This window comes from Meleagris gallopavo, chromosome 27 (assembly GCF_905368555.1).
Source record: "Meleagris gallopavo chromosome 27, MGAL_WU_HG_1.1, whole genome shotgun sequence".
NCBI lineage: Eukaryota > Metazoa > Chordata > Aves > Galliformes > Phasianidae > Meleagris > Meleagris gallopavo.
This window is the reverse complement of record NC_139430.1, coordinates 2351201-2376372: the sequence shown is the minus strand read 5'-3', so window position 1 is coordinate 2376372 and position 25172 is coordinate 2351201. Positions and strand designations below refer to the sequence as shown.

Below are 25172 nucleotides of genomic sequence, written 5' to 3'. Positions count from 1 at the left end.
GGGGTGGGGGGGAGGAACTAAAAATAAAGAGTTGAGAAGGGGTCACCGCCACGCCGCCATGGGGACAGCGTGGGGACAGGGACCCCCCCGTGTGGGAGACCCCCATGATTTGTCCCCATCCTTTGGGGACAAATGCCACCGCAATGGGGGCCCCTCCATCCGTTGCCCCCCCCCCCCAGACATGGGCAGGGCCGGGGGGGTGGGGGTCCCACTGCCCCCTGCCCCCCCCTTCCCCCCCATCTGCCCGTCCCCATCAGGATTTGGGGACAAGATCATTTGTCACCTCTCTGTCCCCCCCCTATATCGGATGACCACCTCTGAGCGCTGCAGGAGCGGATCCCTGTGGGACCAGGGATGGGGGGGGGAGGGGGCAGGACCCCCATGACCCCCCAGGTTATGGGGTGCTCAGGACCCCCACATTCAGTGACCCCAAACCCCAGGGCTCTGGGTGCCCCTATATGGGATCCCTGAGACCCTATGGGCAGCTGGGGAGCCAGGACAGCCATGCAGAGGTTCTGGGGTTCCCAAGATCCCTATGTGGGGGCAGTGGGGTTTTGGGGTGCCCCTCCCTTTGCCATGTCCCCATTCCCCCCCAGGCAGTGTCGGATCACCCCGACCCCATTATTTTGATATTTTATTTTTAAACCCCAGGGCCGACACCAACACCACGCCAGGAAACCCAAACCCCCACCCTGAACCCCCACCCCCCCACAGAGCGGCTGTGTGACCCCAAAGTTATGGGACCATCCCCGGTGCGACCCACAGAGCCCCAGAACCTCTGCATGGGGGTCCTGTGCACCCCAGTGCCCTATAGGTTCTCAGGGCCCCATATAGAGATATCCACAGGGATGGGGGGGGGTCACTGAGTGTGGGGGTCCTGAGCACCCCATGACCTCTACATGGGGGTTTAGGGCACCCCGATGGCCTATAGGGTCTCAGCGAGCCCATCTAGGGGCACCCGGAGCCCAACCCCAGGCTGGGGAGGTTACAGAGTTTTGGGGGTTCTGGGCATCCCATAACTTCTGCATGGGGGTCCTGGGGACCCCATATCTCTAATGGGGGTTCTGGGTTGGGTGTTCTCTAAGGTTGGGGGTCCTGAGCACTCCGATTCCTTCCCATAGGGGTCCAGAGACCCCATAGGTTCTACATACGGGTCCTGGACACCCCACAACGTCTGCATGGGGGTCTTGGGTACCCCAAGTCCCTATAGGGTCCCAAGAACACTATATAGGGCACCCAGTGCCCTCAGGTTGGGGGGTCACTGAGTACAGGGGTCCTGGGCACCCCAAGTCCCTGGGGTTTGGGGTCACTGAGTGTGAGGGTCCGGAGCACCCCTTGACCCAGGAACAGCAGTCTCAGGGGCCCCATAGGTTCTACATAGGGGTCTTGAGCACCCCATAACCTCTACATGGGGTCCAGGGGTCCCCAATGCCCTATAGAGTCTCAGGGACCCCATTTAGGGGCACCTACAGCCCTGCGGTTGAGGGTCACTGAATATGGGGGTCCCGGGCACCCCCGTTCCCTGGGTGGGGGGCGGGATCCCAGAGACCTTATAGGACGTGTCCCCCAAAGTGTCCCCTGGTAAGGGGCTCATGTCCCCAGTGTCCCCAAAGTGAGGGTGGACAGTGGGTGCCCACCCCTATTGATACCCCATAGCTACCGGGTGCTGATTTCTAGGGGGGTGGGGTGGATATAGGGGCATGGGGGGGGGACAGAACATGGGGACACGGGGGGATTTGTGGGGATATATGGGCGGATGGGGGCATGCGGGGTATGGGGCAAGGAGGGGCACGGGGGTCTGTGTGGGGGTGTATGGGGTAGTGGGGGCAATAGGAATATGGGGGGGTCATGGGGGTCATGGGATATAGGTGACTGGGGGGGCACGAGGATCTGTGTGGGGGTACAGGGGCAGCGGTGCATTAGAGATATGGGGGGCATGGGGGTCTGTGTAGGGAGTATAGGGGCGGGGGGGCACGGGGGGTGATGGGGGGTGGGGGGGTATATGGGGTATAGGGGGCGTTAAGAGTATGGGGGGGATAGGGGCGTGGGGGAGGCGAAGGGGATATATGGGGGTACGGAGGGGTGTGGGGGGTGTAGGAGTATGTGGGGATGGGGGCACGGGGGGGGACAGTGGGAGCGCGTGGGGACGTGGGGGTATATGGGGGCGTGGGACCCCCCAGCACAGAAGGGGCAGTCCGGCAATGAAAGGGTTAAACTGCTTTATTGCTTTGGGGTTAGTATGGGGGGGGGGGGGGGGCGTGGAGGAGTGCGAGGGGGGGCCGGGACCCCTGTGAGTGGGGGTCCTTGTGGGGGCGTGGGGGGAGCGGGGGGTCCCACGCCGACGCTCAGTAGTACGTCTCCTTCTCCACCCAACCTGGCGGGGGAGACGTTGGGGGTGGGGGGGGGCAGTGGGGGGGGGTGAGGGGGGGATCCCCCCTGCCCCATGGAGACTCCCCCCAACCCACGGCCCACTCCCCCACCCAGAATTTCCCTTTATTCCTGGGGGTGAGTGGGGGAAGGGCGCCTCAATGGGGTATGGGATATGGGATATGGGGTGTGGGGTGTGGGGTATGGAGTATGGGGTATGGGGTACAGGGTATGGGGTGTGGGACATGGGGTACAGGGTATGGGGTGTGGGACATGGGGTACGGGATATAGGATATAAGCTATAGAATATGGGATACAGGGTGTGGGCTATGGGATATAGGGTGGGCTGTGGGGTGTGGTTTATGGGATATAGGGATGTTGTGGGGTGTAGGTTATGGGATGTAGGGGGGTGGGTTATGGGACGGGGGGGGCTGTGGGTGGTCCCGCTCCGTGCTGACGCACCTCCGGGGTAGCGGCGCAGGATGAGTTTGCGCACTTCGTCGTAGGCAAAGATGAGCAAACTGTAGGGGAAGGCGCAGAACCACCAGGTGACCCTATAAGGGGGGGGGGAGACCGTCAGCTCGGGGGGGTCCGGGATGGAAGGGGGGAGGAGGGGCGGAGCTGGGGACCCTCACTTGAGGGGGTACATGCGCAGTGCCACCCCCATCCCGGGGCAGTAGGACAGGAACGCCGCCAGCGCCGTCTCCTCCAGCAGCCCGAAAATGAGGATCTTGTTCCTATGGGGGGGAGACGTGGGAGGGGCTACGGGGACGAGGGGGCACCTATGGGGGTGGTATGGGGTAGAGGGGGCACCCATGGGTGAAGGGAGTGGGGGGGGGGGCATCTTTGAGGAGTGAGAGCTGGGGTGGGGGGGAGCCGTGGATGGTGGTACGGGGTGGGGGGGCACCTATGTGTGGGAGGCGTAGGGTGGGGGGAGGAATGCGTATGTGGGGGGTGGGGGGGCACCTATGAATAGTGGGAACTGGGGGATGGGCACCTAAGGTGGGGGGTATGGGGTGGGGGGGCAGGCATGGGTGATGATTATCTAGTGGGGGAGGAGAGAATCCATGGGACTGTAGGGGGGCACTCATGGGTGATAATTATGTGGTAGGGGGGCATCCATGGGCAGGCAGGGGTGGGGGGGCACACATGGGTGATGATTATGGGGTGAGGGGCACCCATGGGTGATGATGTTGTGGTGGGGGGGCACCATGGGTGATGATGTTGTGGTGGGGGAGCACCCATGGGTGATAATTATGGGGTGGTGGGGCACCCATGGGTGATAATTATGGGGTGGTGGGGCACCCCAGTTGATGCTTACGGAGTGGGGTGGGGCATCCATGGGTAATCATTATGGGGTGAGGGGGCACCTACGGGTGATGATTATGGGATAGGGGGGCACCCATACGGGAGTAGGGGAGTGGTGGTGCACCCATGGGTGCAGGGTTTTTTTTGGGGGGTAGGGGGGTAGGGGTAGGGGGGTCCCCACTTCATGCCCTGCTGGAAGACGGAGTTGCGTCGCGTTTTGCAGATGATGAGGTCGGCCCACTGCACCACCACGATGCTGGCGAAGAACGCCGTGTGGCACGTGAACTCCACCACCTTGCGCTGCTCGTACGTCTGCGGGGCACACGCGTGTGCAAGGTGAGCGGGGGGGGGCGGGGGGAGGGCGGGGTGCAGCGCAATGGGGAGCCTGGAGCTGTGTGTGTGTGCAGGATCGGGATGTGTGAGTGTGCAATGCAGCTGTGTGCAAAGCAGCTGTGAGTGTGCAATGCAGCTGTGTGCAATGCAGCTGTGAGTGTGCAATGCAGCTGTGTGCAATGCAGCTGTGTGTGTGCAATGCAGCTGTGTGCAATGCAGCTGTGAGTGCAATGCATCTGTGCGTGCAATGCAGCTGTGAGTGTGCAATGCTGCTGTGTGCAATGCAGCTGTGAGTGTGCAATGCAGCTGTGTGCAATGCAGCTGTGAGTGTGCAGTGTGAGGGTGTGTGCAATGCAGCTGTGTGTGTGTGACTGAGTGCAGCGCAGCTCTGTGTGTACATGCAGTGCAATGCAGCTCTGCGTGTGTGCACTGCACTGCAGCACTGTGTACATGCACTGCCGTGCAGTGCAGCACCATGTGAATGTGCAGTGCATGCAGTGCAGCCCCGTGTGTACATGCAGTGCATGCAGTGCAGTGCAGCACTGTGTGTACAGGCATTGCAGTGCAGTGCAGCCCCGTGTGTACATGCAGTGCATGCAGTGCAGCCCAGTGTGTACGTGCAATGCATGCATTGCAGCCCCATGTGTACCTGCAGTGCATGCATTGCAGCGCAGCACCGTGTGGCTGCGCAGTGCATGCAGTGCTCACCCACTCCTGCCCATAGGAGTCCTCCAGGTCGTTGGTGGAGCGGTCGTCCCACGCCAGGCGCACCCCCAGCAGCCGTGCAGGCAGGAAGCCGTTCTCAGCCAGGATCACAAAGTATGTGAAGAACCCCCCCAGCGCCTGAATCATCCCTGTGCACACACAGACACCCGCGGGGGTCCCGGTGTCACCGGTGGGTGCTCTGGTGTCATCAGTGGGTGTCCCGGTGTCGCTACGGCTGTCCCAGGGCCGCCTGCGGGTGTCCCACTGCCACTCGTGGGCACCCCGGAGTCACTTGTGGTTGTCCCCCATTGCCGCCTGTGGGTGTCCCGGTGTCACCGTGGGCACCCTAGTGTCACTCATGGCCATCCCAGTGTCACCTATGGGTGTCCCCATGACAGCCGTGGGCACCTCACTGGAAGATACGGTGTCATCAGTGGGTGTCCCAGTATCACTATGGATGTCCCAGTATCACTATGGATGTCCCGGTGTCACTGTGGGTGTCCCAGTGCCACGCATGGGTGTCCCGCTGCCACCCGTGGGCACCCCAGTGTCACCCATGGTCACCCTGATGTCACCCATGGGCACCCCAGTGTCACCAGTGTCATCAGTGAATGTCCCAGTGTCTCTATGGGTGTCCCAGTGTCACCTATGGATGTCCCAGTGCCACTATGGGTGCCCCAGTGCCACCCATGGGTGTCCCACTGCCACCCGTGGGCACCCCAGTGTCACCTATGGGTGTCCCCATCTCACCCATGGGAATCCCAGTGTCATCCGTGGGAGCTCTGGTCCAACTATGGGTGCTCTGCTGTCACCCTTGGGTGTCCCAGTGTCACACATGGGCACCCCAGTGTCACCCGTGGGTGTCCCTGTGTCACCAGTGGGAGCTCTGGTCTCGCTATGGGTGCCCTGCTGTCATCTGTGGGTGTCTCCATGTCACCCATCGGTGTCCCAGTGGCACCCATGAGTGTCCCACTGCCACTCATGGGCACCCCAGTGCCACTATGGGTGTCCTTTTGTCATCAGTGAATGACGTGGGTGCCCTGGTGTCATCAGTGGGCATCCCAGTGTCACCAGGGGGAACTCTGATATCACTATGGGTGCCCTCTTGTCACCTGTGGGTGTTCCACTGCCACTTGTGGACACCCCAGTGCCACCCGTGGGCATCCCAGTGTCACCAGTGGGAGCTCTGCTGTCACCACTGGGTGTCCTGGCGTCACTACGGGCGTCCCGGCATCACCTACGTGGGAGCCCCACTCACACCAGTGTCATCAACGGGAGCTCAGGCACAACTGTGTGTGTCCCACTGCCACCCATCGGCATCCTGATGTCACCTGTGGGTGCCCCCATGTCACCCATGGGCACCCCAGTGTCACCGGCGGGAGACCTGGTGTCATCAGTGGGTGTCCCAGTGTCACTAAGGACATCTCAGTGCCACCCGTGGGCATCCCAGTGTCACCACTGGGACTTCCAGTGTCATCAGTGGGTGTCCCACTGCCACCAGTAGCTCCCACTGTCACCAGTAGCCCCCAGTAGCCACGGCATGGACCGATCGGCCTGTAGGCCATGCTGATGAAGTATTTGTTGACCAGCTGGTCCCTATGGCCCCCACTGGCCCCACTGACCACCAGTAGCTCCCATTGACTCCCATTGACCCCCAGTAGCCCCCAGTAGCTCCCAGTAGCCATGACACGCACTGATCTGCCCATAGGCCATGCTGATGAGGCCCTCATTGACCAGTTGACCCCTACAGCCCCCATTGGCCCCATTGACCACCAGTAGCTCCCAGTAGCTCCCCCTGATCACCAGTAGCCCCCATTGACCACCAGTAGCTCCCGCTGACCACCAGTAGCCCCCAGTAGCTCCCATTGACCACCAGTGGCTCCCAGCAGCCATGACACGCACCAATCTGCCCGTAGGCCATGCTGATGAGGCGCTCGTTAACGAGTTTGTCGGTGCGGGGGTTGCGTGGCTGCCGCTTCATGATGTCACTCTCAGCTGCTTCGTACGCCAGAGAGATGGCGGGGACCTGCGGGGGGCACCCTGTGTCACACCATGTTACCCCATGGGACACACTATGGGTCCACCTATGGGGCAGCTATGGGGCAGCTGGCCATGCCGGTGCCCAGGTCGATGCAGAGGATGGCTATGGTGCCAAGGGGCAGCCATGGGGCATCTATGGGGCAGCTATGGGGCAGCCATGGGGCAGCTATGGGGCAGCTACAGAGCAGCCATGGGGCAGCCATGGGGCAGCTATGGGGCAGCTACAGAGCAGCCATGGGGCAGCTATGGGGCAGCCATGGAGCATCTATGGGGCAGCTACAGAGCAGCCATGGGGCAGCCATGGAGCATCTATGGGGCAGCTACAGAGCAGCCATGGGGCAGCCATGGGGCATCTATGGGGCAGCCATGGGGCAGCTATGGGGCAGCCATGGGGCATCTATGGGGCAGCTACAGAGCAGCCATGGGGCAGCCATGGGGCAGCCATGGGGCAGCTACAGAGCAGCCATGGGGCAGCCATGGGGCATCTATGGGGCAGCTACAGAGCAGCCATGGGGCAGCCATGGAGCATCTATGGGGCAGCTACAGAGCAGCCATGGGGCAGCCATGGAGCATCTATGGGGCAGCTACAGAGCAGCCATGGGGCATCTATGGGGCAGCCATGGAGCATCTATGGGGCAGCTACAGAGCAGCCATGGGGCACCTATGGGGCAGCCATGGGGCAGCATGGGGCAGCTATGGGGCATCTATGGGGCAGCTACAGAGCAGCCATGGGGCAGCCATGGGGCATCTATGGGGCAGCTACAGAGCAGCCATGGGGCAGCCTTGGGGCATCTATGGGGCAAACTGTGGGGCAGCTGACCATGTCGGTGCCCAGGTCGATGCAGAGGATGGTGACGGTGCCGAGGGGCAGCGGGATGTTGGCGATGATGAAGAGCAGGAAGGGCGTGATCTCGGGGATGTTGCTGGTCAGCGTGTAGGCGATGGACTTCTTCAGGTTGTCGAAGATGAGGCGCCCTGCGGGGACACGAAGGGTGGGGGGGGCGGATCGTGTCACCCTGCGGCCGCGGTGGCCCTCGGGGACGTGGGGGTGGCGGTCACCTTCCTCGACGCCGGTGACGATGGAGGCGAAGTTGTCGTCCAGGAGGATCATGTCGGCTGCCTGCTTGGACACATCCGAGCCCGCGATGCCCATGGCGATGCCGATGTCCGCCTTCTTCAGCGCCGGGGAATCGTTCACGCCATCCCCCGTCACCGCCACGATGGCACCCTGAGGGGTCAGGGGTCATGGGGTGAGGGGTCTGTGGGCAAGGGAAGGGGTCATGGGGTCACAGGATGAGGGGCCAGGGGGCCATGAGGTTGTGACCCATGGGGTCGCAGGGCCGGGGGTCATGGGGTCACTGGATCATGAGATCAGGGGGTGAGGATTCAGGAGGGTGAGGGGTTATGAGGTCATGGGTCACAGGGTCAGAGGGTCGTGGGGGCAGAGGATGAGAGGTCAGGGAGTAGAAGTCATGGGGTCAGGGAGAAAGAGGTCAGGGGTCATGGGTCAGGAGGTGGGGTCATGAGGTCATGGGGTCAGAGGCACAGAATGAGTGGTCGGGGTCACAGGATCAGGGGTCATGGGGCCACGGGGTCAGGGGTCATGGGGTCACTGGGTGAGGGGTCAGAGTGAGGGTCAGGGGTCACTGGTAACAGATTTGGGGGCAGGGGGCAACGGTCATGAGGTCATGGGGTGAAGTGGTAGGGGTCAGAGGTCATGGGGTCACAGGGTGAGGGGTCAGGAGTTCAGGGGCCACAGGGGTCAGGGGTGAGGGGGCGTGGGGGTGGGGGCACTGTGGGGACAAGGACATTGCAGGGGTAACGTGATGGATGGGGCCACCGCGGGCTGGGGACACTGTGGGATGGGGATGGGGACACTTTGGGGACATCACAGGGACGCCACCACGGGGCTGGGGACATTATGGGGATGGGACACTACAGGGTGGGGACACTACAGGGACACAGGGATGGGGAAAGTGTGGCGTGGGGACACCTTGGGGTGGGGACACCTTGGGGTGGGGACACCTTGGGGTGGGGACACCATGTGGGGACGGCGGGGCACCTGGCGCTGGCAGCCCTCGACGATGATGAGCTTCTGCTGGGGGGAGGTGCGGGCGAAGACGATCTCGGTGTGGTTGCGCAGGATCTCGTCCAGCTGCTCCGACGTCATGTCCTTCAGGTCGGAGCCGTGCACCACGCACGCCTTGGCCTCCCTGCGGGGTCACAGCCCAGGGCGCCGTGTCCTCAGTGTCCCCATGTCCCCAGCGTCCCCGTGTTCTCACATCCCCATGTTCCTTTATTCTCCATATCCCCACATCTGCACAGCCCCATGTCCCCTTGTTCCACTTCCCCATGTCCCCACATCCCCACGTCCCTTTGCCCCCTCCATGTCCCCACATCTAGGCACCCCGTGTCCCTCCTGTCCCCATGTCCCTCCTGTCCCCATACCCCCACGTCCCTACGCCCCTTCATCCTCCGTATCCCCACATCTGCACAGCCCCATGTCCCATTTCTCCACGTTCCGATGTCCTTATGTCTCCACATCCCTACATCCCTTTACCCTCCATACCCCACACGAGGACACCCCCAAGTCCCTCTTGTCCCCATGTCCCCACGTCCCTTTATTCTCCATATCCTTTTGCCCCTACATCCTTCGTACCCCCACTCCCCATGTCCCCATGTTCCACTTCCCTGCGTCCCCACCTCCCTTTGTCCCCATATCCTCCATGTCTCAGTGTCCCCATTTCTCCATGCCCCCATATCCATCCCACTCCCACCTCCCCATGTCCCTTTATTCTCCACATCCCCATGTCCCCATGTCCCTTCATCCCCCATACACCCAGGGAAGCGGCGGGCCGAACGCTGCGGAGTCACAGCACGTGGGGATACGGTTAGAGGGCTTGGGGTGGTGGGTTGAGGTCAGACCTGGTGGTCCTAGTGGCCTCCTCTGACCTTAACAATGCTATGATCCTATAACTCTATGAGTGGGATGAGTTGGGATCAGACTAGATGACCTTAAAGGCCCTCTCCAACCTTAACGATGCTACGATCTCATTTAGGGACACGGTGAGCAGGCACAATGGTGGCACTGGTCGATGGTTGGACTGGGTGATCCTAAAGGTCTTCTCTGACCCTAATGGTGCTACAATCCTATAATTCTACGAGACGGATGGGTTGGGATCAGACTGGATGACCCTAAAGGCCTCCTCCAACCCTAAGTACTCTACAATCCTATGGAGGGACAGGGTTAGCGTGCACGGCAGTGGCGTTGGGTTGATGGTTGGTCTGCGTGATCCTAAAGGTCTTTTCCGACCTTAATGACACTACAATCCTGTAACTCTGAGTGGGATGGGTTGATGATTGCACTGGGTGACCCTAAAGGCCTTCTTCGACCCTAAGTACTCTTTGATCCTACTTAGGGATGTGGTTGGTGGGCACAGAAGTAGCGTTGTGTTGATAGCTGGCCTGGGTGATCCTAAAGGTCTTTTCTAACCCTAACGACACTATGATCCTATAACACCATGAGTGGGATGGGTTGATGGTCAGAATGGATGACCCTAAAAACCTTCTCTGACCCTAACGATCCCATGAACAGCCACGTGGAGACGGGTGAATGGTTAGACTGGATCCTACAGCTCATTCCCAACATGAATGGCTCTACAATCCTACAATCCTACAGTACTCAGTCCTCTCACCCCCCGTGTCTGGGTGCCCCGTGTGTGTAGACCCCACACCCCAAACACGTACCGGGGGTTCACCTGGCTGACGGGGATGTTGAGCCGCGCCGCAATGTCCTCCACCGTCTCGTTGCCCTCCGAGATGATCCCGACCCCTTTGGCGATGGCTTTGGCCGTAATGGGGTGGTCCCCCGTCACCATAATCACCTGAAGGATGGGACCACCCCCACGAACCCCTGTTAGCCGTAATGGGGTGGTCCTCCATCACCACAATCACTTGACGGATGGGACCACCTCCACAAATCCCAATTAGCCGTAACGGGGTGCCCCCATCACCAGAACCACCTGAAGGATGGGACCACCCCACAAACCCCCGGCTATTTGTGGGGTCAGCAAGGGGTTGGGTCGGGGTCTCACCTTGATCCCAGCACTGCGGCACTTGCCGACGGCATCGGGGACGGCGGCGCGGGGGGGGTCGATCATGGACATGAGCCCCACAAAGCAGAGGTCGCTGGTGGGGAAGTTGACCTCGTCGGCATCGAAGCGGAAACCCCGCGGGAATTTGTCCGGGGGCAGGTAGAGGTGGCAGAAACCTGGGGGGAGTGGGGGGTGACGGGGCTGGCCCACCACCCTCTCTTGTCCACTTGCCCCCGGTGCCGTGTCCCCTGTGCTCCGCTTCTTCCATGTCCCCGTGGCGCTTGTGTCCCCACATCCCTATATCCCCATGTCCCACTCCTCCGTGTCCCCAAGTCCCCATGTCCCTTTGTCCCCATATCCTTCGTGTCTCCACATCCCTTTACCTTCCACATCCCCACACCTGGACACCCCGTGTCCCTCTTGTCCTTCTACCCCCACATCCTTTTGCCCCAATACCCTTTCTACGCCCATGTCCCCATGTCCCCGTGTTCCTTTGTCTCCATATCCACCATATTCCCACCTTCCCACGTCCCTTTGTTCCTATATCCTCCATATTCCCAATATCCCCACATCCCTTTGCCCTCATATTCTCCACATCCCCACGTCTGGACATCCCATGTCCCTCCTGTCCTCATATCCCCATGTCCCCGTATCTTTATGTCCAAATGTCCCCATGTCCCCCTGTCTCCATGTCCCTTTGCCCCCATATCCTCCATGACCCCACATCTGGACACTCCATGTCCCTCTTGTTCCCATGTCCCCATGTCCTTTTGCCCCAGTATCCATCCTACTCCCATGTCCCACTTTTTCATGTCCCCATATCCCCCGTATCCCCATGTCCTCACGTCCCATTGCCCCCACACCCTCCCACCCCATGACACCACTCCCCCAGCACGCGCTCCCCCGGCCCCCCCAGCTCCATGTAGCATGAAGGCCCCCAAAGACCCCTATAACCCACCAAATCCCCCCATAACCACCCCATAACTTCCCCAAAGCCCACCCAGCACCTCCCCCAGGCCCTCCCCATACCCAGCACGCGCTCCCCCAGCCCCCCCAGCTCCAGGTAGGCGTTCTGGAAGGCCTCCTTCATCTCCTCGTCCAGGGGCACCTCCTGGCCCTGCAGCAGGATTCGGGAGCAGCGCTCCAGGATGCGCTCGGGGGCCCCTTTCATCACCAGGATGTGTCCCTGGGGGTCCTCCTCCCGCTCGTGGATGGAGAGCTGCAGGGACGGCCACGCGTTGGCACCACACCTCGGCTCCCCCATCCCTTGGGTCCCAAACCCTTGGGCACCCCAACCCCTGGATTCCCATTTCCTTTGGTCCCCAAACCTTTGGGCACCCCAACCCCTGGATTCCCATTTCCTTTGGTCCCCAAATTGTGGACACCCCAACCCCTGGATTCCCATTTCCTTTGGTCCCCAAACCCTTTAGTCTCCAAACTCCTGGGTTTTCAAACCCGTGGGTCCCCAGTCCCTTTGGTCCCCAAACACTTTGGTCCTCAAACCCCGGGGTCCCCAATCAATTTGATTTCCAAATCCTTCAGCCCCAATCCCTTTGATCTCCGAATCCTTTGGCCCCAAACTCTTTGATCCCCAAACCCCTGGACCCCAAAAATCTTGGATCCCCAACCCCTTTGGTCTCCAACCCCTGAGTCCCCCATCCCTTCAGTCCTCAAATGGTTGAGTCCCCAAACAGTTGAGTCCCCAAAACTTGGTGGGTCCCCAGGCCCTTCAGCCCCAGAAGCTTGGGTCCCTGATCCCTTTGGTACCAAATATCTCAGGTCCCAAATCCCATTGGTCCCCAAACCCCTCAGTCCCAAAACCCTTGGATCCCTAAATCCTTGGGTCTCCAATCTCTTTAATCCCCAAACTCAGGGGTCCCCAAACCCCTAAGTCCCCAAATCCTTTGGTCCCAAAACTCGAGGTCCCCAGTCTCTTTAGTCCCCAATCTCTTTGGCTCCAGGCCCTTCAGTCCCCAAAAGCTTGGGTCCCTGATCCCTCTGGTCCCAAATCTCTGGAATCCCAAATCCCATCAGTCCCCAAACTCTTGGATCCCTAAACCCCTGGGTCTCCAATCCCTTCACATTCCCACCTTCCCATGTCTCTTTGTCTCCATATCCTCCATATTCTCCATGTCCCCATGTCCCAAACTCATGTGTCCCCAAACCCCTGAGTCCCCAAATCCTTTGGTCCCCAAATTCTTGGGTCCTCAGTCTCTTTAGTCCCCAGTCCCTTCTGTCCCCAAATCCTTCTGTCTCCAATCCCTTCCTTTGGTCCCCAAACCGCTGGGTGCCCAATCCCTTCAAACCCCTTTGGTCCCCATCCCGTGTCCCCACCCCGTGTCCCCGGTGCGGCCCCACCTGGTACTTGTTGGTGGAGTTAAAGGGGATTTCGGTGACTTTGGGGTTCTTGTCCCGCATCTTCTTGACGGAGCCACACGAGAGCTGGATGCACTTCAGCAGCGCTGACTCGGACGCATCGCCTGCGGTGTCGCGCTGGGGGGGAGCGAGCGAGGTGACACATGGGGACAGCAAGAGATGGCAGTGATGTCACCCCAACACCGGGGTGGGGATGGGACAGGGATGGGGGCAGGGGCAGGGATGGGGTTAAGGTTGCTTGGGTTTAGGGTTGGGGTTAGGGTTAGGGTCAGGGATTGGGTTAGGGTTAGGGTTAGGGTTCGGGTTAGGGTTTGGGTTTGGGTTAGGGTCAGGCTTGGGTTGGGGCCAGGGGGTTAGGGTTATAGGGTTATAGGGTTAGGGTTATAGGGTTAAGGTTATAGGGTTATAGGGTTATAGGGTTATAGGGTTAGGGTTAGGGTTATAGGGTTATAGGGTTAGGGTTAGGGTTAGGGTCAGGTTTGGGTTGGGGCCAGGAGGGCACTGACCTTGGAAATGGAGATGTTCTCCTGTCCCGGTTTGAAGACGGCGCGGTTGCAGAGCCCAGCGATGCGTGCCAGCGCAGCCCAGGTGGGCGAGCGCTTATCAAAGGTGGCACCTGGGGGACAACGTCTGTCACAGCCTGAGTGCCCTGGGGTCACCCCCTGGGGGGCTGGGGACATACCCTGGGAGTGGGGGCAAGAGGGTTGGGGTGTCAGAGGACTGGGGAACCAGAGGGATTGGGATATGGGGTTTGGGGACTGAAGGGATTGGGACTAAAGGGATTAGGACCCAAGGGTTGGGGACTGAGAGGATTGGGGACCCAAGATTTTGGGGTCCAAGAGGACTGGGGACTGAGAGGACTGGGGACCCAGGGATTTGGGGGCCCAAGATTTTGGGGATCCAGGCTTTGGGGACCCAAAGGTGCAGGAAATACGTGTGAAGGAGGTGGGAACCCAAGGATTGGGCATCCAGGAAATGAGGACCCAGGTGATGGGGACCCAAGGGTTGGGGAGACGATGGTTGTGGTGTTCAGAGTTTGGGGAAACCTTGGGATGGGGATCCAGGACTTGGGGACTCAAAGCTTGGAAATTGAAGGGATGGGGCACCCAGCGGTTGGGGAATCCAGGAAATGGGGATCTGCGGGATGGGGAGCCAGCGGTTGGGAATTCAGGGAATGAGGACCAAAGGGACGGGGACCCACGGGATGGGGTGCAGTCACCCACCCGACTGATCCTCGGTGGTGTCAGCCTCGTGGATCTGGTTGTCGAACCACATGTGAGCCACCGTCATGCGGTTCTGGGTGAGGGTCCCGGTTTTGTCGGAGCAGATGGTGGAGGTGGACCCCAATGTTTCCACTGCCTCCAAGTTCTTCACCAGGCAGTTCTTGCGTGCCATGCGCTTGGCCGTCAGCGTCAGGCACACCTGGAGGGGCACCCACGGGTGTCACAGAGAGCCCATGGGGCTGAGTGGGCACTCATGGGGCTCACAGGGCGCCCGTTAGACTCATAGGGCACCTGTGGGGTTTATAGGGCACCCGTGGGTCTCATTGAAGCACCTATGGCTCACACAGGGCACCTATGGGGCTGAGAGGAATCCATGGGTTTCACAGAACACCCATGGGGCTGAGAGGGCACCCACTGCTCTCATAGGGCATCCACGGGGCTGAGAGGGCACCCATTGATCTCACAGGACACCCATGGGGTTTACAGGGTGTCCATGGGACTTACAGGTCACTGATAGGGCTCATAGGGCACCTGTGGGGCATAGAGGGCAACCATGGGGCTCATAGGGCACCCATTGATCTTACAGGGCACCCATAGGGCTGAAAGGGCACCCGCTGACCTCACAGGGTACCCATGGGTCTCAAAGAGCATTCATGTGTCCCGTAGAGCATCTATGGGATGAGAGGGCACCCATGGAGCTGAAAGAGCACCCATGTGTCTCATAGGGCATCAATGGGGATGAAAGCACCCATGGGACTCATATAGTATCTATGGGGTTCATAGGTCACCCATGGGACACATAGGGTGCTCACGGGTCTCAAAGGGTACCCATGGAGCTCAGAGGGCACCCATGGGGCTCAGAGGGCACCCACTGATCCCACAGGACACCCATAAGAGGGAACCCAAGGCTCCAAGCCCAGTGTCACCAGCACTCCCAACCCACTGGCCCCTCTGCCCCATCGGCGGCCCTTACGGTGACGGTGGCCAGCAGCCCCTCGGGGACATTGGCCACGATGATGCCGATGAGGAAGATGACGGCCTCCAGCCACGTGTAGCCCAGGATGAGGGAGAGAATGAAGAAGGAGAGGCCGAGGAAGACGGCGACGCCGGTGATGAGGCGGATGAAGTGCTCGATCTCCATGGCGATGGGCGTGCGTCCCACCTCCAGCCCCGAGGCCAGCGAGGCGATGCGCCCCATCACCGTGCGGTCCCCCGTGGAGATGACGATGCCTCGGGCGGTGCCTAAGGGACACCCACAGGGGGAGGGGACAATGGGACATCTGTGGGGCTTGTGGGGTACCCGTGGGGCTCATGGGGGGGACCCGTGGGGCTCACAGGGCATCCATGGGGCTCACAGGGTGTCTATGGAGATTGTAGGGAATCTATGGGTCTCATGGGGCACCCGTGGGGCTCGTGGGGATCCACTGAACTCACAGAATATTCATGGGACTCAAAAGGCATCCGTGGGGATTGTAGGGCATCTATCAGGCATGGACATCCGTGGGGCTCATAGGGCATCTATGGGTCTCATGGGGCACCCCTGGGGCTCATAGGATATGAGGGCCTCACAGGACCATCTGGGGGGACCCATTTATGTCATAGAGCATCCATGGGGCTCATAGGGTGTCTATAGGGCTCACAGGGCATCTACAGATCACACAGGGCACTCATGGGGCTCACAGTACACCTATGGGGCTCATAGGGCACCCAATTATCTCACAGGGCACCCATGGGCTCAGAGGGCATCAAAGGGTCCCACAGAGCACCCGTGGGGCTCATTGGACATCTATGAGTCTCCTAGGGTACTTGTGGGGCTCATAAGGCAGCTATAGGTCTCACAGGGCACCCATGGGTCTTACAGGGCATCTGTGGGGCTCACGGGGCACCCATTGGTCTCACAAGACACCTACGGGGCTTAGAGGGCAACCATGGAGCTCACAGGACATCCATGGGTCTCAGAGGGCATCTGTGGGGCTCATAGGGCACCCATGGAGCTCATAGGGTACTTATGTGTCTCACAGGGCACCCATGGGGGACATGGAGGGGCGGTGGTAGCACCCACCCCCCTGGGTGCCACTGGGGACGCGGTGGGGACACGGGGACAGCCGTGGGTGCACACCTTCCACGCAGTTGGTGGAGAAGAAGCAGATGTTGCGCGTCTCCAGGGGGTTCTCGTGGGTGAACTCCGGGGAGCGTGTCTGCGGCTCCGACTCCCCCGTCAGAGAGGAGTTGTCCACCTGCCAGGGGACGGGGCAGCGGGGGGACAGCGGGGGTGGGGTGACAGAGGGGTGACAGTGGGAACGGAGTGACAGCGGGGTGACAGTGGGGACGAGGTGGCAGCGGAGTGACAGAGGCGTGGTAGTGGGGTGACAGCGGGGACAGTGGGTGACAGGCCAGTCCCAGAACCCCGTCCCATAGCACACCCGGTGCCCACCCCACACCAGTCCCAGTTCCCATCCTGTACCAGCCCTGGTGCCCACCTCACAACAGAGCTGGTGCCCACCCAGTATCACCCCACCCCAGTCCCGGTGCCCATCCCGGTGCCCCCCGCCCACCTTGCAGCCATGGGAGGAGATGATGCGCATGTCGGCAGGGACGCGGTCTCCTCCCTTCACCTCCACCAGGTCGCCCACTACCACGTTCTCCGCGTTGATCTGGATCTTCTCTCCCTCGCGGATCACCAGAGCTTGCTGTGGGGTGAGGGGCACCATCAGCTGCTGGGCACCCCTGGGACCCCCCCACCCAGTGTGGAGCGGGGACCTGGAGCCACCTCCCATAGCAGATGGGTGCCCACCCCATCACAGAACTGGTGCCCACCCTGTACTGGTCCTGGTGCCCATCCTATACCAATCCTGGTGCCGACCTCATCGTGGTCCTGGTGCCCGTCCTGTAGGAGTACCAGGTGCCCATCCCGCCCCAGTCCTGGTGCCCACCTCATAGCAGACTTGGTGCCCATCCTATACCAGTCCTGATGCCCTTCTCATCCCACTGCCCACCCCATACCAGTTCTGGTACCCACCCATCCCCATCCTAGTACCCATCCTGTAGTGGTTTTGCTGCCCATCGTATACTGGTCCCAATGCCCACGCCATCCCAGTCCTGGTGCTCATCCTATACAGGCCTGGTGCCCACCCTGTACCAGACCTGCTGCCCATCCCATATGAGTCCCAGTGCCCATCCATCCCCGTCCTGGTGCCCATCCCACACCCCACCCCAGTGCCGGTGCCCCACAGCACCTGTGGCACCATGTTCTTGAAGGAGTCCATGATCTTGGAGCTCTTGGCCTCTTGGTAGTAGGAGAAGCAGCCGGTGACAATGACAACGGCAGCCAGCACCACCCCCAGGTACAGCTGGGGACAGGCATGGGGACAACGCGGTGACAATCGGGGGCACTCTGTGTCCCCCCCACAACATCCCCCCCTCGTGCCCGTGTCCGAACAATGCCCACGTCCCCATTGTTCCATGTCCTACTGTTCCACGTCCCATTGCGTCCATGTCATTCCCACGTCCCTGTCCCCTTATGGTAGCAATGTCCCCTGTAATGCCCATGTCCCATTGTTCCCACATCATCGCCACATGTCCCCACCTGTCCCCACATGTCCCCACCTGTCCCCACATGTCCCCACCCGCCCCCGCAGTACCATGTCCCCATCCCTGCATGTCCCTGTGTGTCCCCCCTGTCTCCATGTTCCCTTGTCCCCACCATCCCCACGTCTCCACCATCCCCTTAGTCCCCCCGTCCCCACCGTCCCCCTGCCCCTCCATCCCCCTGTCCCCATGTGCTCCCATCCCCCCCATCTCCCTGTCCCACTGTTCCCCTGTCCCTGCTCTCTCCCTGTCCCCCTGTCCCCCCGTCCCCCCGTCCCACCACCCGCTCACGTTGTCGTTGGAGGGCTCATCCTCCATGGCAGCCTGGATGCCGTATGCCAGGAAGCAGAGGATGGCTCCGATCCAGAGCAGGATGGAGAAACCCCCGAAGAGCTGACGGCAGAACTTCACCCACTCGGGGGTGGTGGGAGGGGGGGTCAGCGCGTTGGGGCCGTCCTGCGCCAGCACCTCCGCAGCGCGGGCATTGCTCAGCCCCTGTGGGACAGCAGGACGTGGCACATGGGGACGTGGGGACACGTGGGGACACGTGGGGAAATGGGGACAGGTGGGGATAGGGATGTGGGGACACATGGGGACAAGTGGGAATGGGGACGTTGCACTGTGGGGACATGGGGATATGTGGGGACGTGTTGGGATGGGGATGTGTCACTACAGACATGGGGACAGTGGTGAAATGTAGGGACATGTGGGAGATGGGGAGGTGGTACCACAGGGACATGTGGGGACATGTGGGAAGGTTGTGGACAGGTGGGGACAGGTGGGATGGGGAGGTGGTACCACAGGGACAGGTGGGGACATGTGGGGACATGGGGACAGGTGGGGATGGAGACACGGTATTGTGGGGAACAGGGGACAGGTGGGGACATATGGGGATGGGGATGTGGCAGTGCAGGGATATGGGGACATGTGAGGACACACGGGGACATCTGGGGATGTGTGGGGAAGGGGATGTGGCACTGGCGGGGATGTGGGGACATATGGAAATGTGGGGATGGGGATGTGGTGCTGTGGGGACGTGGGGACACATGGGGATGTGGGGATGTGATACTGAGCATATGGGGACACATAGGGACACAAGGGGTTGGGGATGTGGCATGGTGGGGACGTGGGGACATGTGGAGACACATGGAGACAGGGTGGTGGCACCAAATGTTGGGACAGATGGACACAGGGTGGTGGCATATGGGGATATGGGTACAATTGGGGACAGGGTGGTGGCACCACATGGGGACACATGGGATGGGGACACGTGGGGACAGGGTGATGGCACAGGGCGACGTCTCACCCGGGACAGATCCACCTGGTACTTCCTTCCCAGCTCATCGAGGGACAACTTATGGTCATCCTGAGGGGGGAGGGGACACACACCGGACGTCACCACGTCACCCCATGTCCCCAACCCCCTTGCGATGTCCTCTGTCCCGTCCCCCCCCTCCTCACCAGGTTGACCTCCTTCTTCAGCTCATCCAACTCCTTCTCCTTCTGCTTCCGCCGCCCACCCCCATTCTCCGACGTGGTGGCAGCGGGGGAATATTCGCGGCCGTCCTGGGGGGGACATCGTGGGGACACCATGGGGACACCGTGGGGACAGCGGCGCTGAGGTCACACGGAGCGGTGCCACCGCGGCCGTCATTACCATGGGCATGGATGTCACCGCCAGCGAGGGCGTCACCGTGGCCACCGGCATCATCGAGGGGACAGGACGGCAGCGCGGGGTGGAGGCGTGGGGACGGGGGGGTCGCCGGGGTCATGGGGGGTCAGCAGGGCTACGGGGGGGGGCACCGGGGTCATGGGGGTCACCAGGGCTATGGGGGATCAACAGGGTGATGAGGGTCATAGGGGTCGTGAGGGGGCACCGGGGTCACGGGGGGTGTTGGAGTGGCAGGGGATGTCAGGGTCATGGGGGTCGCTGGGGCAACGGGGGGCACCGGGGTCATGGGGGTTCAGCATGGTTACAGAGGGGGCACCAGGGTCAGGGGGGGTTCGCTGGGGTCATGGGGGGTGGGGGGTCAGTAGGGGTTTGGGGTCATTGAGGTCGACAGGGCTATAGGGGGTCACTGGCATCATGGGGGGTCATTAGGTTCATGGGGTCACCAGGACTATGGGGTCAACAGGGCTGTGGGGGGATCACTGGGGTCATGGGGGACATTGGGGTGACGATTGCCAGGGCTATGGGGACACCAGGTGATGGGGGTCATTGGGGTCATGGGGAGGTCACCAGTGCTATGGGGTGTGACTGGGGTCAATAGGGGGATCACCAGGGTTGGGAGGGCATTGGGGTGATGGGGTTCGCCAGGGTCATGGGTCTCCAGGGCTATGGGGTCATCTGGGGCTATGTGGGGAGGGAGGAGTCACCGGGGTGATGGGGTTGCCAGGGTTATGGGGTCATCAGGGTCATAGGAGTCACCAGGGTCATGAGGGGGTCACCAGGGTCATGGGGTCATCAGGGCTATGTGAGGGAGGTCAGCGGGGCCATAGGGGGTTGCTGGGGTCATAGGGGTCACCAGGGCCAAGGGGGTAACGAGACCCATAGTGGGGGGGTCAAAGGGGTAGGGGGTGGTCAAGAACCATGGGGGGTCATGGGGTCATGGAGGTGACACTGGGGTAAGGAGGGTCACCGGGGCCATAGGAGTGTCACCAGGGGGTGTCACTAGGGCCTTGGGGGGGGTCACCAGGGTCAGGCAGGGTCACCAGTGTAATGGGGGCTATGGGACCACCAGGGTCGGGGGTGACCAGGACTATGGTGTGCCACTGGGGTCAGGGGGGGTCATGGGAGTCACCGGGGTCAGGGGGTGGGCACCAGGACCATGGGGGGGTCACCATGGGGGAGTGTCATGGGAGTCACCAGGGTCATAGGGGGTCACTGGGACTATGGGGAGGTCACAGGGGGGGTCACCAGGGCCATGGAGTGTCACCGGGTAGATGTCACTGGGGTCATGAGGGGTCACCAGGGTCATGGGGGGGGTCATCAGGGGGGAGTCACCAGGGTCATGGGGTCAGCAGGGCCATAGGGGTGTCACTAGGGGCGTGTCACTGGGGTCATGGGCAAGTCGCGGGGTCGTGGGGGGTCACAGGGGTCACGGAAGGTTACAGGGTGCCACTGTCACCACGGGGGTGTCCCCAAAAGCCACGATGATACCCCCCCCTCCCCCAGAACTGTTCCCAAGTGCCAGGGATGCCAATGCGGGCAGGGGAGGGGCGCAGTGCCAGGAACCCGCTGTCCCCACGGGGGGGCTGCGGGGGGGGGGTGGAAGGGGACACGCACCCCCCCTGTGTCACCAAGGGGATGAGAGGGGGAGGGGGGGCAGCAGCGCTGGCACAGCGCAGTGACACGTCCCATGGGGTTGGCAGGAGGAGGAATGGGGGGAGGAATATGGGGGGGTGGGAACGGAGGTGGGGGGGGACAACGGGGGGGCCGTGATGGTGTCATGGAAAATGGCCCCGTTGCCAAAAACAGCACTGGGAGCGCTGTGGGGTCCTGTTACCGCGGGGGGGGGGAATGTGGGGGGGTCTGGCTGCCCCCCAACTGCTGCCCCACTGAGCTGAGGGGGCTGGAGGGGGGTGAAAGGAGAGCTGAAATACGTCGCTCCCCTCCCCCCCCCCCATATATTGGGGTCCCCCGTGTGGGGTCATTTCTCTTGGGGGGGTCACCCCCTCACCCCCATTTTGGGACACAGTGCTCTGGGGGGGACACCTGAGGGATTTTTGGGGTGGGGGGGCTCAGAAGGGGCGTGGGAGAACCGCAATGTGTGCCCTCCCCCCTCCTCATATTGGGACCCCCCCCATCCCCCCATTCGAGGCCATTTCTGCTTATTTTGGGGTCACCGCAGCGTTTGTTTACTTTTTTTGGGGGGGGGGCACAGCGAGGTGGTGTCACGTGGCCGTGGGGGGGGGGGGGGGGGTCAATGTCACCACTGCTCCCTTCCCCTCCCCCCCCCAAACCCCCCACGCCGTTGCCATAGCGATGGCGACCCCCGGGGTGAGGAGCTGCCGTGTGACAACGGCACGGGGCCACCTCCCCGCGGGGACACGGACACGGGTGGGGTGGGGAGGGGTGGGGGGGCACGGACACGAGTGGGGGGAGCAGCGGGAGGGGCTGTGCCGCCATTTTCCCTCGTGGGGGGTGACAGTGGGAGTGGGACACGCGGGGTGAGGGGTAAGGGGGGGGAACGGACCCACGCGGGACAGTCTGAGTGGGTGACACGAGTGGGCGTGGGAAGGGGAGGGTGGGGGGTCAGAGTGGGCCCGTGGGTTGGCGAACCGCTGCGAGTGGGTGAGTGGGAGCCCACGGGGATGAGTTACCCCGAGTGGGTCAATGGGAGACACGCGTGGGGTTGTGTCGCACTGGTGCTGTCACGCGTGGGTTTGCACCACGAGTGGGTGAGCGGGAGTCCGGAGTGGGTGAGTGGGTGGGTGGGAGTCGTTAAGGGTGAGCGCCCCGAGTGGGGTGGGTTCATGTGTGGGTCTGTGCCAGGCGTGGGTGGGAGCCCACCAGGATGGGTCCCCCGAGTGGGTCGGTGGGAGCCTCGCGTGGCCGGTTGCCCTGAACGGGCGTCCTGGAGCCCGCGTGGGCGCACCACGCGTGGCTCGGAGTCCCGCGCGGGTCGGTTCCACACGTGGGCTGCCGGGACCCCGGAGCGGGCAGCCGTGTGACACGCGTGTGTCCGCGCCGCGCGTGGACGGGCTGGAGCGGTTGCCCCGCGTGGCTCCGCGCCCCCCACGCGTGGGAGCTGCCCCTACTCACCCCTCTGCCCATGGCGCTCCTGTCGCTCCGCGGACACTCGTGGGCGGCGGCGGCGGTGGAGACGGCGGAGAAAAACCCTCCGGGCTCCGCCCCCCCCCCCCCCCGGACCCCCCTTCCCACCGCCCCCCCCGGACCGCACCGCCCCTCCGGACCCCCCACGGGGACGGGGAGGGAATGGGGGCTTCGGTCACGCGTGGGGGCGGCGGTGCAAGCCGAGGGGGGTTGGGGGGGAGCACAGTGCCGTCCCGTTTTTCCCAGTCCAGTCCCAGTTCTCCCAGTATGGTCCCACTTCTCCCAGGATGATCATATACCCATTCTCCCAGTTCAATCAGTACCATCCCAGTTCAACCAGTACCGCCCCAGTTCTCCCAGTATGGTCATTTCTCCCAGCATGATCATAACCCAGTTCTCCCAGTACGGTCCCAGTTGTCATCGAATGGTCCCAGTTCATCCAGTACCATCCCAGTTCTCCCAGCGGCATCTCACTTCTTCCACTGTGGTCCCAGTTCTCCCAGTACAGATTTCCCAGCAGTCCCAGTTGTCATTGGATGATCCCAGTTCAACCAGTAAAGCGTCAGTTCTCCCTGCGCCATCCTGATTCTCCCAGTACAATCCCAGTTCTCCCAGTACAGTCCCATTTTTCTCAGCATTGTCCCAGTTCAACCAGTACAGCACCAGTTCTCCCAGTAGGATCTTATCCCAGTCCTCCCAGTTCAGCCCCACTTCTCCCAGTACGGTCCCATTCTTCCTAGTACACATTTCTAAAGTCCCAGTTTTCATAGCACAGTTCTATCCCAGTTCTCCCAGTACAATCTCAGCTCCCCCAGCACCATCCCAGTTCTCCCATTACAGTTCTATCCCAGTTCCCCAGCGCCAACCCAGTACCCCCAGTATCGTCCCAGTTCCCCCAGCACCACTTCTCCCTGTGTGGTCCCACTTCTCCCAGTACGGCCCCAGTCCTCCCAGAACAGTCTGAGGGGGGGTTACATACTGGGGGGGGTTAAGGCCACAGCTGAGGACTCCCAGTACCCCCCCCCCCAGTGCCCTCCCAGTACCCCCCCCCCCCCAATCTCCATGGCAACAGCCGCTGCTCAAGGGCAGCCCAAGGGCACTGGGGGGGGGGGGGGGAGAGGGGTGTACTGCACCAGTGGCACCAGTCTGCACCAGTGTCCCAGTTCCCCATACCCACTGTGCACCAGTACCCCCACACCTTGCTATGCAGCCCCACAGGGTTCCAGAACTCCCAGTTCATCCCAGTATATCCCAGTTTGTCCCAGTTCTCTTGGTACCCCCAGTACCCCCCAGTCCATCCCAGTGCCCCCAGTCCCCTCCCGTCTCTCCCAGTTTGTCCCAGTTATCCCAGTATCCCCGGTCACCCCAGTCCATCCCAGTCTGCCTCAGCACTCCCCAGTCTGTCCCAGTACTCCCAGTCCCCTGAGTATCCTCAGAATTCCAACTCCATCCCAGTCTCTCCCAGTTTATCCTAGTTTATCCCAGTGCCCCTGATCCTCCCAGTACCTCCATCCCAGTCCATCCCAGTGTGCCCCAGCATTTCCCACTCTCTCCCAGTGCTCCCAGTACTCCCGCAGCCCAGCCTACACCAACGCTCCCATTATACCCACACTCTGCTCCGCAGTCCCCCAGGATTCCAGAATTCCCAGTTCATCCCAGTATATCCCAGTTTGTCCCTGTCCTCTCAGTATCCCCAGCCCATCCCAGTATATCCCAATCCAAACCAGTATACCCCTGTCCATCCCAGCCTGCCCCAGCAGCTCCCAGTCTGACCCAGTGCTTCCCAGTATCTCTCCCCCAGTATCCCCAGTGTCCCCCGGTCTCCCTCAGTCCATCCCAGTCCTCCCAGTATCACCAATTCCCACTCTATCCCAGTCCATCCCAGTGCCCCCCAGTCCATCCCTGTCCTCCCAGTATCTCCAGACTCTTCCCCCACCCAGTCCATCCCAGTCAGTCCCAGTGCCCCCCCCCTTTTCCCCTTTCCCCTCCTTCCCAGCCCCCCCCCACTTTCCCCCCATCCTCCCCACGCTGGGTTGTGGCCGTGAGCCCCCCCGTGTCCCTCTGTCCCCCCCCGCCGTCCCGCCCCACAGCTGAACAAACACTGCTGCGCCCCCCGCCCCCACGCACCGCCCACGGCCCCACGGGGGATCGCGGCGCGGGGCCCGGACCCCCCCGTCCCGGCGGTGCCCCCCCACTGGCGGGTGGGCGGTGGGAACGTGAGCGTGGGGACACGTGGACACGGGGAGGGGGCGTGGCCTGGGCTACGGGGGCGTGGCCTGTTCGTGTGGGGGCGTGGTCTGGTAAATGGAGGTGTGGCTTTGTGAGTGTGGGCGTGGCTTTTGTATGAACGGTGCGTGACGG

The 25172-nt window shown here is 61.8% G+C and overlaps 1 protein-coding gene and 1 long non-coding RNA gene across 4 annotated transcripts; one reads left to right on the top strand and one right to left on the bottom strand.

The window, feature by feature from the left end:
* Positions 1–2231: 2231 nt before the first annotated feature.
* Positions 2232–23857, bottom strand: LOC104915899 (sodium/potassium-transporting ATPase subunit alpha-2). 3 transcript variants are annotated; one of them, XM_085209560.1, is made up of 24 exons: positions 22800–23856; positions 19692–19821; positions 19496–19600; positions 19341–19400; positions 18326–18529; positions 17683–17796; positions 17002–17136; positions 16566–16683; positions 15420–15688; positions 14447–14645; positions 13730–13839; positions 13206–13340; positions 11877–12066; positions 10848–11023; positions 10501–10637; positions 8816–8966; positions 7813–7981; positions 7574–7728; positions 6616–6739; positions 4717–4862; positions 3857–3987; positions 3003–3104; positions 2830–2921; positions 2232–2374 (listed from the first exon to the last, which is right to left on the bottom strand). In XM_085209560.1, exons 2-24 carry the CDS (start codon positions 19743–19745, stop codon positions 2346–2348), a joined length of 3105 nt encoding a protein of 1034 aa, XP_085065686.1. In that variant the 5' UTR covers positions 19746–19821; positions 22800–23856; the 3' UTR covers positions 2232–2345. The 3 variants fall into 3 exon arrangements, with proteins under 3 accessions (XP_085065686.1, XP_085065687.1, XP_085065688.1); XM_085209561.1 differs by lacking the exon at positions 19692–19821; XM_085209562.1 differs by lacking the exons at positions 2232–2374; positions 2830–2921; positions 3003–3104; positions 3857–3987; positions 4717–4862 and having other exon boundaries at positions 10512–10637; positions 22800–23857.
* On the top strand, positions 2778–4872 carry LOC146542735 (uncharacterized). The gene is made up of 3 exons (XR_014879786.1): positions 2778–2915; positions 3899–4011; positions 4733–4872. It is a non-coding gene; the product is annotated as an uncharacterized LOC146542735 (long non-coding RNA).
* Positions 23858–25172: the final 1315 nt, after the last annotated feature.